Here is a 14,057-nt window from a genome sequence, read left to right as displayed (position 1 = left end):
ACCCCCTTCCCATTCAGGTTTAACAAGCTGGAATTAATTAGGCTTGAACATGAGGACCACGGGGGTCTTAGCGATAGCGTCAGTCCCATAACAAGTTAGGAGGACATGCCAGGTCTGTGACATATAATAAACAAAATTCTATTTTTCCTTCCGAAATAGAGAACATACAGTTCAAGTGTATTGTTTTACACATATTAAACTAGAAAAGTTAAGTGGACACGTGATATATAAAGAGACAATTTATTTAAGGTTTATCTGAGGTTTCTTTATTTTAAGACAACAGGACGATTATTTAAAACTTCTTGGTCTTGGCTAGACGATTGTTTCTCCACATATGTAACTTTCGTAGAAGTTTCCAGTATTGAGGAGTATCTGGACTTCTTTCTTCCAAAGATTTAGGAGGTCCCAAATCCAGCTGAAAAAGCCTACGGAAACATAAAAGGCAGCAAGGGAAAAGAAATTTAGAAAATGGTGTTTACACAATGAAGTCACAGATCATACAATTAAGTGCCATTTACACTGAGATGAGCGGCGTTAACCTTGGAACTGTGAGGTTAGCCAGTTAGCAATCATTTATAGTCATTTACAATGGCCGACCTCGCTTCAGATGCGCACTGACTGCTCTGTAATACATTGATCACTACATATAAGCCGCCATTGTTCTTGGCTGCACAGGTCCTGCTAAGGCTATGTTCACATGTCCAGTTGTGATCAGTTAGAAAGGATTCCACAGCAATCCATTGGCAAAAAAAACTTGTGCAGACAACTTTTTAGTCCATTTTCTAACCCCTTCATATCCAAAGGTAATTTCGTTTTCGTTTTTTGCTCCCCTTCTTCCCAGAGCCATAACGTTTTTATTTTTCAGTCAAAATGGCCATGTGAGGGCTTGTATTTTGCTGGACAAGATGTACTTTTGAACAACACCATTGGTTTTAACATATCATGTACTGGAAAATGGGGGGAAAAAATTCCAAGTGTGGTGAAATTGCAAAAAAAAAGTGCAATACCACAATTGTTTTTTGTTTTACTAGTTTAATTAAATGCTAAGACTGACCTGCCATTATTATTCTCCAGGTCATTACGAGTTCATAGATAAAAATTAACCTAGACATGTTTGGTGTCTAAGTGGTGAAAAAAAATGTACAATTTTCCGATACCCATAGCGTCTCCATTTTTCGTGATCTTGGGTTGGGTGGGATCTTATTTTTTTGCGCGCCGAGCTGACATTTTTAATGACACCATTTTGGTGCAGATACGATCTTTTGATTGCCCGTTATTGCATTTTAATGCAATGTTGCGGCGACCAAAAACACGAAATTCTGGCATTTTGACTTTTTTTCTCGCCGTTTAGCGATTGGGTTATTTTTTTATATTGATACATCGAGCGATTCTGAACATGGCGATACCAATGTGTGTTTGATTTCTTAGTCTTTCATTTTGAATGGGGCAAAAGGGGGGGTCGATTTGAACTTTTATTTTTTTATATTTGTATAATATTTTTAAAAACTTATTTTACTTTTGGCATGCTTCAATAGTCTCCATGGGAGACTAGAAGCTGCCATAGCCCGATCGGCTCCTATGCTACATACAGGCGATGATCAGATCGCCTGTATGTAGCAGAAGTCCTGACTTGCTATGACAACCATAGAGGTCTGCTGGAGACCTCTAGTTGTCATGCCAACCCATCGGTGTCCCGCGATCACGTGACACGGGTCACCAACGGGCGGGATTTCTGGAGCGCTTGTCGGAATCAGCTGACATGTCTTGGAAAAGATGTGGGCTCAGCGACTGAGCCCACATCAAAGGGAGGGTTTCCAACATCGGCATATTATTACGCCCGATATCGGAAAGGGGTTAAGTAACTGATTTTTTTTTTTTCTTTAACATTGAAGTTTGGAAAATGAATTCCATTAGTCATTGTTTTTCTTTCATTTGTAACTGATCCAATTTTTGCTTATTGGATAGATGACTCTGGAACTACAATGTATCCCAATGATTCTGAGATTGTTTGTCACGTCACAATGTACTTCACGCTGGTGGTCAATTTAGGCCAATAACATTGCGTTTGTGAAAATATTGGACTTTTGTTTCAATTTTCAAACAATTTTTATGCCCTTAAACCAGATATTTATTAACTATTTTGTGTGGTATAACTAACATTTTCCACAAGTCTAGTTTACATCAACACATTTTTTGTTAGGAAGTTGGGGTTAAAAAATGACCAGTGATTTCTCATTTTTCCAACAAAATTTAAAGAACAATTTTTTTTTTTTTTTTTAGGGACCACATCACATTTGAAATGACTTTGAGGTTCACAGAAAATACCCAAAAGTGACACCATTCTAAAAACTGCACCCCCTCAATTTGCTCAAAACCACATTCAACAAGTGTATTAATATGGAAGGAAAAAAAAAGGTTTACTTTTCCCCTCAAAAATGTAAATTTAATCACATTTTACAAACTGCATCAAACTACAACAAATTCATCTAAGGGTGTAGTGATCATATTGACACCAAATGTGTCACAGAATTTTATACCATTGGGCAGTGAAGAAAAATAATTACATTTTTACCCACAATTTTTGTTTTAGTCCCAAATTTTAAATTTTCACTCTGAGAAATGGATAAAAATGGCACCAAAATTTGTCCCACAAATTCTACTGAATGTGGCAATACCCCATATGTGGTTGTACAGTTCTCTTAGTCATCCGGAGAGACTCCAGCGGAACGGAGCGCTATTTGCAGATTTTCCTAGAACAGTTTGCGGACTCCATATACAAAGCTCCTAATTGCTACAAGAGCAGAATCCCACCTAAAGTGACCCAATTTTGGAGATTACACCCCCCATGAGTTTATCTAAACTTGTAGTGACTAAAGATGAGTGAATCCAAACTTACAAGTTCGGAGTTCGTACCAGACACTGAGTGTCAGATACAAAATGTCGAACACAGATTTCTCCTGGAAGTCCATTTTAATGCTGAGAGTTGCAGGGAAACGCCGGGGTCACACTTGCGAGAAACTCGCATGAGTCTCGCGCCTCAATACCCAGCACTGCCGCAGGCACTCGGGACCGGAGTGTGCGGCTGCATGCATTTCTATGCAGCTGAGCGCTCCGGTCCGAGTGCTGGCGGAAGTGCCGGGTATTGAGACGCGAGACTTGTGCGAGTTTCTCCTGGCCTATGAGAAACAAAGCCAGAGCGAGACAAAGCGAGAGAATTTTCCAAGTCCAAAGTTCAAGTCTCCATTGTTTTCAATGGAGTTTGAGTTCTGGTTCAAGTTTGGGTACTGTTCTGGTACCTGTACCAAACTCTGGAGTAAAGTTCTGGTCAGGTACCAGAACTTCCATGGGTCTGCTTGTCACTACTAGTGACCATTTTGACTCCATGAGTGTTTTCAGGAAACACAAATCAGTGGATGTTGGATGCAGTGAGTTCAAGGGGTTAAGCAGTGTAGCATTTTATAGGTCAAGTTGATACCAAATGTGTGCATTTTTTTTTGTTGTTTTACATTAATATACCTATTTATTGGTCTAACGGGCTTTAAGTAGCTTGGTAACCTGAATGTTGACATGACGACCATTGCCATAGCATGATCGGGCCCTCACGTGGGAGTCGGTCAAACGGGAAAAGTATCCCCCTCTCTCTCCCTGCCTTCTGAAAATTGCAATTGTGGCATTTAGTGGGTTAAATGGCTGGGGCAGTGCGGGCAGTGCTTCTGGCAGTGGCAGCCAAGGCTCAGATTTCACTTAAGCCGAGCTCCCGGCGGCAATCGTTTGAGCACCGCTCTTATGCTGCATGATGGCCACGAGGTAAATTTACGTCATTAAGTCATTATGCGAGAACCTCTTCTCGACCATGACGTAAACTTGGTCAAATGTTGTGAAGGTCCTGCTGGATCCGTTCTAATTGATCACTACTACACATGTGAACATAACCTTACACAAGATGATGCATTGACAAGAATGATGATCTTTGTGCAAATCAAAATATCATTTCACATGACAAATGAGCATTTTGCTCGGCTATCGGCAGCCGGTATACACTGCCAGACTATTGCGAAAGGAGCGTTCCTAGGAAGGCTTGTTCACAATAATCTGGCACTGTAAATGCACAGTTAATCACACATTCGCCGATTATCTACTAGTATAAATTAACCATTAGCCTTTCAATACAGTGACATCTTTTGTACTGTTGGTCTCCCCCAAAAATAAGTCAAGAAAATCACTCATGGCACAGAGCAGCATTAAAAGAGATTTTTATAAAAAGGTTGGGCATTTACCCAAATCATCCTTCAACCACACATCTACAGGTGGTGTGGACAGATGCCCAGGCCATGAACAAAGCATGTGGATGACTACTACACATTTGAACTTTGGAACACAAATTTGGCTGAAATAAATTGAGGGCACTATGCTGCTTTTGCACGGGCCGTAAGATGCCCAAACAGCAGAAAACCTCCACAAGTGAACCCCATTTTAGAAACCACACCCCTCAAGGATTTTATCCAGGGGGTATAGTGAGCATTTTGAACTCGCAGGTACAGCACAGAATTTGATAACATTAAGTCGACACATTGAAAATGATGCTTTAGCCCCAAATTTTTCACTTTTTCAAAGTGATAACATAAAAAGCGGACCACAAGGTTTGCTACCCACTTTCTTCTGAGCGTGGCAATATGTAGTGAAAAAGTTCAGTTTGAAGACTCAACAGGGCAGGGCTCGTAAGAGAAGAAGCGATATTTGGTATTTGGAATGTACATTTGGCTGGAATAGATTGAGCACACAGCGGGAATAGGATGTTAAGGAGCGCTACTTGGCTTTTAGAACGGAGATTCATTTGACTAGAGTTTGGACCCCATTAGCCAAGGTACCAGATAGGCAGAATCCCCCCCTATATTGCAAACTTCATCGATTAAGGATTTCATCTGAGGCTGTATTGAGTATTTTGCTCCCACAGGTGCATGACAAAATTTTATAACATTGTGATGTGGAAGTATAACTTTTAGTGTTAAAAATGTAATTTTTGTATTTGCTGCAAATTTGTCAGTTACACAAGGGTTAATAGGTGAAACTGGACCCCACAGTTTATTCCACAATTTCTCCTGAATGCGGTGATGCCTCATGTTGAAAACTACGGTTAGGCCACATGTCTTGCTGAGAAGGAAGGAGCGCTATTTGGTGCACAGATTTTTCCATCTCCATGAATATATTGGGGTATTAGTCGATACTCTGGGTAGTAATTTATCATTACTTTATTGTTTTGTAGAATTGAACTTTGTTACTCGTGCTCTTGTTTATAATTTTTTTTATCTTTTTAAGAAAAATAATATAAAAGTTCAAAATCACCCTGCTTTCAAAATAAAAGAAACAAAAAAAAATATCAAACATACACATATTTGGTAGTGCCCGATTAATATAAAAAAGAACTAACCCAATCGCAAAATGGCGTAACCAGAAGAAAAATTAAAAAATGCCAGAATTACATTTTTTTGGTTGCTGCTACATTGCAATAAAATGCAATAACAGGCAATCAAAATATTTTATCTACACCAAAAAGGTATCAATAAAAACGTTGGCTTGGCACACACAAATAAGCCCTCACCTAACCCCAGATCATGAAAAATGGAGATGCTACGGGTCTTGGAAAGTGGTGATTTTTTATTTTATTTTTTTTTTTTTTTTACAACTTTTGGAATTTTTTTTTTCACCAAATAAAAAAGAACCTAGATATGTTTGGTGACTGTGAACTTGTACTGACCTGGAGAATCTTAATTGCAGGTCAGTTTTAGCATTTCGTGAACATGATAAAAAAAAAACAAAACAAACTGTGTAATTACACATTTTTGCAATTTCACCACACTTGGAATTTTTTTTCCCCGTTTTCCAGTACATTATATGGTAAAATCAATGGTGTTGTTCAAAAGTACAACTTGTCCCGCAAAAAAACAAGCCAAAAAACAGAAATTAAAAAAACTAATACCTCTGGTAGTTAAGGGGTTAATGCACACTTGAAACACACTGCTACTTTGTGTATCATCATGGGAAAGTCTCAAGAAATCAGCCAGGATATCAGGAAGAGAAGTGTGGACTGTCATTAACTGGCTCCGGATTATAAGAAGCACCCCAAATTTTGAGGAGAAAAATAGGAAATTTTTTTTTTTTTTAATAAAATGGTGATGCTTCTTATAATCCATGCATCTTATTGCTTACTGGGGGATAGAGGATGCGGTGAAGTGGGGGCCCTGGGTCGTTGGAGGAGGCAGGGTGAAGCTGCAGACCGCAGGCTGGGATGCTGCAGGCCGCAGGCTGGAATGAGAGGGTGTTCCGATGTACGGTGCGCCACTGCGGGTGTCTGATGCTGCTGCGGTGTCCGGTGCTGCTGCGCATGTCTCTGGTGCTGCGGGGGCGTCCGGTGGTACTGCTGCAGGTGTCTCCGCTGTTGCGGGTGCCCGGTGACGCTGCCCATTGCTGCTGCGGGTGTCTCCTGGTGATGCCGGGGCTTTGCTGACATTTTGTGAAAGGCCAGAGTCCTGGCCATTCCATGGTTTCCTGTGCGGTGGACTCCGGGAAAATGGCTGCCGGGGGGCGGAGCATGCACAGATGGAGAGCTCGGCACCAAGATCTCGGGAGATGAAATTTCCTGGAGTCCACTGCACAGATAACCATGGAACTGCCTTTCACAAAATGTCAGCTGAGCCCCGGCATCACCAGGAGACACCCGCAGCAGCACTGGGTAGCGTCGCCGGACACACCCACAAAGCCAAAAACCCGTAGCACAGCCGGGCACCTGCAGCACTGCCGGACACCCCCTCATCCCAGCCTGTGGCCTGCAGCAACGGTACCAGTAAAGTACATACGCATTATAAGACGCACCCCCATTTTCCCCCAAAATTTTTTGGGGAAAAAAGTGCATCTTATAATCAGAAAAATACAGTAAGTTTTCTTTTCTTTATCCGGCAATATTATAAGCATAATGTGATACATGTTACTGCGCAGGTGCAGCTGACAGCGCCATTTTGCTAAATGTAATTTTTTTTGTAACGGGATCAGTGACCTCTCAGAAGCCATACTGATGAATACCTAATCAGAGCACCATATAAAGACCCCCCACAGGCCGTCCTGGAGCGTGAGCATATCATTAACTCAACACTGAAAATAAAGATTAAACAACAACCACAAGACGGATTTCATCACCACGTATCAGTGCAATCAGTATAACGGTGTCGACCTGACAGTGTCTGTAGGTTACTGTGCACAATCCTGCTGACAGGTTCGCTTTACGAACATATTTAAGCTATGGCTGTAATGAACCTCACCCCCTGATGAAGACGTGCCTGCCTTGCCAAGTTTGGTGATGCCACGCTGCTCTTTTTAGCCTAATCGGTTCCAATATACTAGGTGCCAGTAGGTATAATTCTTTCTCCTTATAGCCTTTTCCATCTCTCACAATTTACTGTAGGACAAAAATTTCAGGTAGGGCTTTTTAGATCTATGCATTTATTTATGCTTTTTCTTGCTTATAGTCAACATTCTGGTATACAGTATACCGGTATATGCTTATGGCATGTTCGATGACCAGTGGCAACTCTGTGATTAATCGTTCAGTATCTGCTATATCTATTCAGGTGATATCCTCTTAGTTCAATCCTTCTTGGACCTTACATTATTCATGAGGCTTTTGAGATCCAATTTGTTATACGGGTAATACCTTCTGCATTATCTGATAATCTGACTTAACTGTCTATATTAACACAGGTAGACTGTCCATACCTCTTTTCTGGTTACACACCTTAACCTTCATGGTTTCTTGCAATCATGTATAAATTGTGATGCTGGGAATATATCTTGCAAATATGGAACCCTTTTTGGTGCTTGCATATGTTCCTAATGGAGCATATTATTCGATTCATATATATTTCATATAGAATCAGGTGTTGATTTGATTTAAGAAACTTCAGGTGTACTCATTGTTATGTAGGTCTTTTCTTCTCCATATACTAGAATATCCACTAGGAGCACATGTTCCTACACATGAATGTGCGGTGACGCTCCTACTGCACATGCCCTCACATTCTGTCATTGTAATGTACCAGATAGAATCCCACTACAGTCATGGCCAAAAGTTTTGAGAATGACACAAATATTATATTTTCACATGATCTGCTGGCCTCTGGTTTTTATGTGTGTTTGTCAGATGTTTTTATCACATACAGAAATATAATTGCAATCATATTATGAGTAACAAAAGGTTATATTGACAGTTAGAATGCGTTAATGCAGCAAGTCAATATTTGCAGTGTTGACCCTTCTTCTTCAGGACCTCAGCAATTCTCCCTGGCATGCTCTCAATCAACTTCTGGATCAAATCCTGACTGATAGCAGTCCATTCTTGCAAAATCAATGCTTTTATTTTGTCTGAATTTGAAGGTTTTTGTTTGTCCACCTGTCTCTTGATGATTGACCACAAGTTCTCAATGGGATTAAGATCTGGGGAGTTTCCAGGCCATGGTCCCAAGATCTCTATGTTTTGTTCCCTGAGCCATTTAGTTATCACCTTTGCTTTATGGCAAGGTGCTCCATCATGTTGAAAAAGGCATTGTTGATCGCCAAACTGCTCTTGGATGGTTGGGAGAAGTTGCTCTTGGAGGACATTCTGGTACCATTCTTTATTCATGGCTGTGTTTTTAGGCAAGACTGAGAGAGAGCCCATTCCCTTGGCTGAGAAGCAACCCCACACATGAATGGTTTCAGGATGCTTGACAGTTGGCATGAGACAAGACTGGTGGTAGCGCTCACCTGGTCTTCTCCGAATAAGCCGTTTTCCAGATGTCCCAAACAATCGAAAAGGGGATTCATCAGAGAAAATGACTTTACCCCAGTCCTCAGCAGTCCACTCCCTGTACCTCTTGCAGAATATCAGGTCTGTCCATGATGTTTTTCCTGGAGAGAAGTGGCTTCTTTGCTGCCCTCCTTGAGACCAGGCCTTGCTCCAAGAGTCTCCGCCTCACAGTGCGTGCAGATGCACTCACACCTGCCTGCTGCCATTCCTGAGCAAGCTCTGCACTGCTGGTAGCCCAATCCCGCAGCTGAAACACTTTTAAGAGACGGTCCTGGCGCTTGCTGGTCTTTCTTGGGCGCCCTGGAGCCTTTTTGGCAACAAGGGAACCTCTCTCCTTGAAGTTCTTGATGATGCGATAGATTGTTGACTGAGGTGCAATCTTTCTAGCTGCAATACTCTTCCCTGTTAGGCCATTTTTGTGCAGTGCAATGATGACTGCACGTGTTTCTTTAGAGATAACCATGGTTAACAGAAGAGAAACAATGATGCCAAGCACCAGCCTCCTTTTAAAGTGTCCAGTGGTGTCATTCTTACTTAATCATGACAGATTGATCTCCAGCCCTGTCCTCATCAACACCCACACCTGTGTTAATGGAGCAATCACTGAAACGATGTTAGCTGGTCCTTTTAAGGCAGGGCTGCAATGATGTTGAAATGTGTTTTGGGGGATAAAGTTCATTTTCTAGGCAAATATTGACTTTGCAAGTAATTTCTGTTAAGCTGATCACTCTTTATAACATTCTGGAGTATATGCAAATTGCCATTAGAAAAAATGAAGCAGTAGACTTTGTAAAAATTAATATTTGTGTCATTCTCAAAACTTTTGGCCATGACTGTAGAAAAAATTGTAGTGCTTTAGATACTCATTTATAAAGACATTTTCATTATTTAGATTTTTTCCTACTGCAGATGAACAAAAAGGATTGAGGAATTTTGAAATCCAACAAGCGCAACTCTTCTTTTCCTTGACATCTGCTATTGGGGCAAATCAGAGACACCTCTATGGATGGGGACCCGTCACAGTTCTGAGGTTTGACAAGCCTAGGACACAGTACTGCACATAGAAATGTACTAGAAAGTCATTCTTTGATTGGCAGGTACTCAAGGATTACTGCAGAATAAACAGATCTTAGCTGATTCTGTGAAATTATATAAATGCAGACGTGTATAAACTCTAAAAACAACATTTCATGCATGTTTTTGCTTTTTTTTTTTCTCCCCCAAATTATCATTAAGGCCTGTTTCACACTTCAGTTTTTTTACGTCAGTCAAAATCCACCACTTTTAGAAAAATACGGATCCGCTCCTATTTTTGGCGGATCCGTTTTTTCCCCATAGACATATTAGTGGCGGATTTTGACTGATGGTCATCAGTTTGACGGATCCGCTAAAATTTTAGCGTTTTCCGGGCAGAGCAGACGGACAATGAAACTTTTTTTACACTGGCGGCCCGATTTTTCTGACTGCGCCTGCCCGGCGATTCATTTTAACCCTAAACGCCGTTCTGGAAGCAGTGAAAAATAGCTCTTTCGTTCCTTTAAGTTTCCAAACCTTTCCTACTTCAGCGGATCCTAAAAAAAAAAAAAAACAGTCCGGTTACATCCGTTGGTGTCACAACGGAAACTGATCTGTTTTTCCCATCTTTGGCGGATTGCAACTGAGCAAAAAAAACTGAAGTGTGAAACAGGCCTAAAAAAAGTATAGGGTTTTTTCTGATGTTCAGTTAGCCAATATACTGCCACCTAGTGTTCAGCAATGTATAGCACTGTGAATCTCTAGTAAGCTGAGTGATGGTGGTCACAGTACAGAGCAGCCAAGAGGAATCACTTCCAGCCCTGCTGGTCTCTGAGGTGGTATAGCATTAGAGCCAGATGGAAAGCACTGCATTACCAGCTGCCAGGAGGAAAAGGAGACTTATGTGCCCAGTTGCGACCCCCAGCAGCAACCAGAGACATATTGGAGCAAACAATTATGCATCTTTTTAATGCTAGAAAAGTGGCAAGTTACTTTAAATGGAACCAATCATTAGGTTTTCCCCATAATCCTACTGATGGAATGTTTTCCAGAAGGTTCATACATTTATAACAAAGTGTACTATGTTTCCTAGGCTGCACCTTGCATCTTAAAAATGAAAACCTTTGAATCTGTCCAGTGCTGCATTGTGATGAGCACCAAATGTTCCAATGGGCAACTCCGGACCGTGCTTAGCGCCCCCACCGAAGAATGAGGTTTTTTATTTGATCCATACAGCCGGCAAAGCCTGTGTAGGGTGATGATTATGTACAGGGTGGGCCATTTATATGGATACACCTGGGTGGGCTGGCTTCAAAATGGCCACCATGGTCACCACCCATCTTGAAAAGTTTCCCCCCTCCCATATACTAATGTACCACAAACAGGAAGTTGATGTCACCAACCATTCCCGTTTTATTTAGGTGCATCCATATAAATGACCCACCCTGTACATCAATCATATTAGGAGATGTGGTGTTACAAGGCAGAGAAGGGGAGAATGTTTACAAGAACCTGTCATGTTCCCAAACGTTATTTACCTGCAGATATTCCGTAAAACAGCAGATTAATGAAGCTTCAATGCTGTACGGCTGCCTTACTGAAATCATGGCTGCCAGTAGGACATGAACTTTGGTTTGCTGGTTTTCAGCGTTCCGGTCATAGAGGTGGGCTGAACTGGCTAGACTCATTGCTCAGTATAGTGCGAGCAGTGTGGGCGCGCTCCGACACTGCTTGACAGCGCATCGGAGTAGAGCGAGCCGTCAACGTGTCGGGGGGTGTGTTGGAAGTCCATTAGCTGTGAATCTTAGATAATAGTGTTTTAGGACATGACAGGTTCAGTTAGTTGGGGCTTCTGGTATGAAAATCATTCATGAGCTACTAACTTTAATTTACTCAAGAAAAATTTTACATCTGTTCTTTCTAGCTAAAGCGTGGGTCTTCTGAAGCATTTCTTGTGACGACTTATTTGGTTGGAGTTCTAGCTGTCTAACATATTCCTTGGAAGTAAGGTAGAGAATTACCATTCAGGATACTGAGAGTCATCCTTTAACTTAACATCTGATCCAGACTTGTATATATTCACGCCCATGGCATGGGTCATCAGGATAGCTGGGTCTTTGCATACTTCAGGACCTTTTTGGACCTCTTTAACAAATCCTTTTCCCTTTCCTTTAAGCACTGTGAAGAAAACAACATTGTTATTTCCAAGAAGGATTTGTAAAAAATGACCACGCTATTCCTCCATAAGTGTATTGTAAGCATGAATATGTCATATGAATCAAACCCATCACAAGCAACTATTGCCTTAATACATGTCGACTAAAATGGACAATATGTTGTAGCAATATCACAAAACCAAGAATAATAATAATCTTTATTTTTATATAGCGCTAACATATTCCGCAGCGCTTTACAGTTTGCACACATTTTCATCACTGTCCCCGATGGGGGCTCACAATCTGAATTCCCTGTCAGTATGTCTTTGGAGTGTGGGAGGAAACCGGAGTACCCGGAGGAAACCCACGCAAACACGGGGAGAACATACAAACTCCTTGCAGATGTTGTCCTTGGTGGGATTTGAACCCAGGACCCCAGCGCTGCAAGGCCACCGTGTTGCCCCGACACCAAGACACATTATCCACAGACCACAAAAGGAAAAATGTATGGTCATGCACAGATCCATCAATCCCGCCTTCTACTTATAAAGCCTCTTTTCAGACATCTGGTTCTGTTGAATACATACGCCCAGGAAAACTCCCAAGTTTCCCTGTATGGACAAAAGTATTGGGACAGTTACACAACACCTACAGCAGCATTGATCACATCATTTATTAAACCCACAGGCATTAATATGAAGTTGGTCCCCACTTTGGAGCTAAAAGAAGTTACACTGTTTTGGAAGGGTTTCTGGGAATTTTTTGCCCAATCACCCAGCAGAGCATTTGTGATGACAGACACTGATTTTTGATGAAAGAGCCTGGCTCGGAATTTCAGGGAGCTTTGTGTGGCCAGAAAGGGTACGTCTCCATGATCCGGATTGTCGGCACTTTGGATGGAGCGGAAACCCAGCTCCGCCCAAAGAACCGCCCCCTTCTGTACGCGCAGTGATTCCGGATGTGTTCATTTTCAGGCACAGTGCAAAGCTCAGAAAGGAGCGCCATATTACAGTGATTTTGCTGCACTGATTTGAGGGTGCCATGTCACACTGGCAAGCCTTTGAGGTGCCAGAACGGCACTCCCCCCCCAAAAGTGTCCCCATTTTACAAACTAAACCTCTCAATGAATTCATCTAGGGGTGCAGTGATCATATTGACACCATGGGTATGTCACACAATTTTATACCATTGGGCAGTGAAGGAAAATTAATTTAATTTTTTAGCACCAAAATTGTATGTTGGCCCCAAATTTTACATTTTCACACTGAAAAATTGGTAATAATGGCACCAAGATGTCCAAAATTTGTCTCAATTTCTGCTAAATGTAGAAATACACTTTATATGGCTGTACAGTAGTACTTAGCTATACAGCGAGACTCGGGAGGGATGGAGCGCTATTTGCCTCCAGGAGAGCAGATTTTCCTAGAATAGTTTGTGGGCTCCATATACAGAGACCCAAGTGCTAGAAAAGCAGAATCCTCCCCTCAAGTGGCACCATTTTTAAAGTTATACCCTTTTGGGAATTTATCTACAGGGGTAGTGGTGATTTTGACACCATGGGTGTTTTCCAGAAAAAAAAGCAGCATTGGATGTTACCAAGTGAAAATTGTAAAATGCCATTGTAATGACCAGCACGTTATACCCAGCTCATGCTTCTGGAGACACGCAATTAGGCAGGCTCTCATCACTACAGACATGCCAAACATGTGGGGACTCTATGTGGTTTAGACACACTGAGGCTCAGAAGGGAGGGGGGCATTTGTATTTGGGAGCAGAGAATTGACTGAATTTCTTTTGAGGGGCGAGGAGCCATTTCACTTTTCCAGAGCCTTTGTACTACCTGTAACGTGGAAGCCCCCTATATTTCCATTAACAGATGACAGGCCCGAGTGGGCACTTCCTTTTTTTGTGGATTGAGTTGAAGCTTTTATTGGGAACATTTTACATAACATTTAGGATCACATTTGTCCTGCGCCCTACGCTGAGCACTTACATCACGGTTTCCATCTCTCTCTCCAAGTGACGCGATTCAGGTGAAACTCCTGAGGAAT

At 41.7% G+C, this 14,057-nt stretch overlaps 1 protein-coding gene across 2 annotated transcripts in view; it reads right to left on the bottom strand.

Annotated features, from left to right (window-relative positions):
* Positions 1 to 226: 226 nt before the first annotated feature.
* The window catches only part of MRPL54 (mitochondrial ribosomal protein L54), a 48,295-nt gene continuing 34,464 nt past the window's right edge, over positions 227 to 14,057 (bottom strand). For both annotated transcript variants that reach the window (XM_073563069.1, XM_073563068.1), the window contains exons 2-3: positions 11,872 to 12,028; positions 227 to 425 (exon numbers count right to left, since the gene is read on the bottom strand). In XM_073563069.1, the coding sequence (XP_073419170.1) occupies positions 293 to 425; positions 11,872 to 12,028 (290 nt within the window). In that variant the 3' untranslated portion in view covers positions 227 to 292. The remainder of the gene's footprint in view (positions 426 to 11,871; positions 12,029 to 14,057) is intronic.

The sequence above is a fragment of the Dendrobates tinctorius genome, unplaced genomic scaffold (genome assembly GCF_039654945.1).
Source record: "Dendrobates tinctorius isolate UK_male_01 unplaced genomic scaffold, ASM3965494v1 ptg000377l, whole genome shotgun sequence".
In the NCBI taxonomy this organism is placed as follows: domain Eukaryota; kingdom Metazoa; phylum Chordata; class Amphibia; order Anura; family Dendrobatidae; genus Dendrobates; species Dendrobates tinctorius.
The sequence above is the reverse complement of the archived record's forward strand: the minus strand, read 5'-3'. Positions and strand labels throughout refer to the sequence as shown.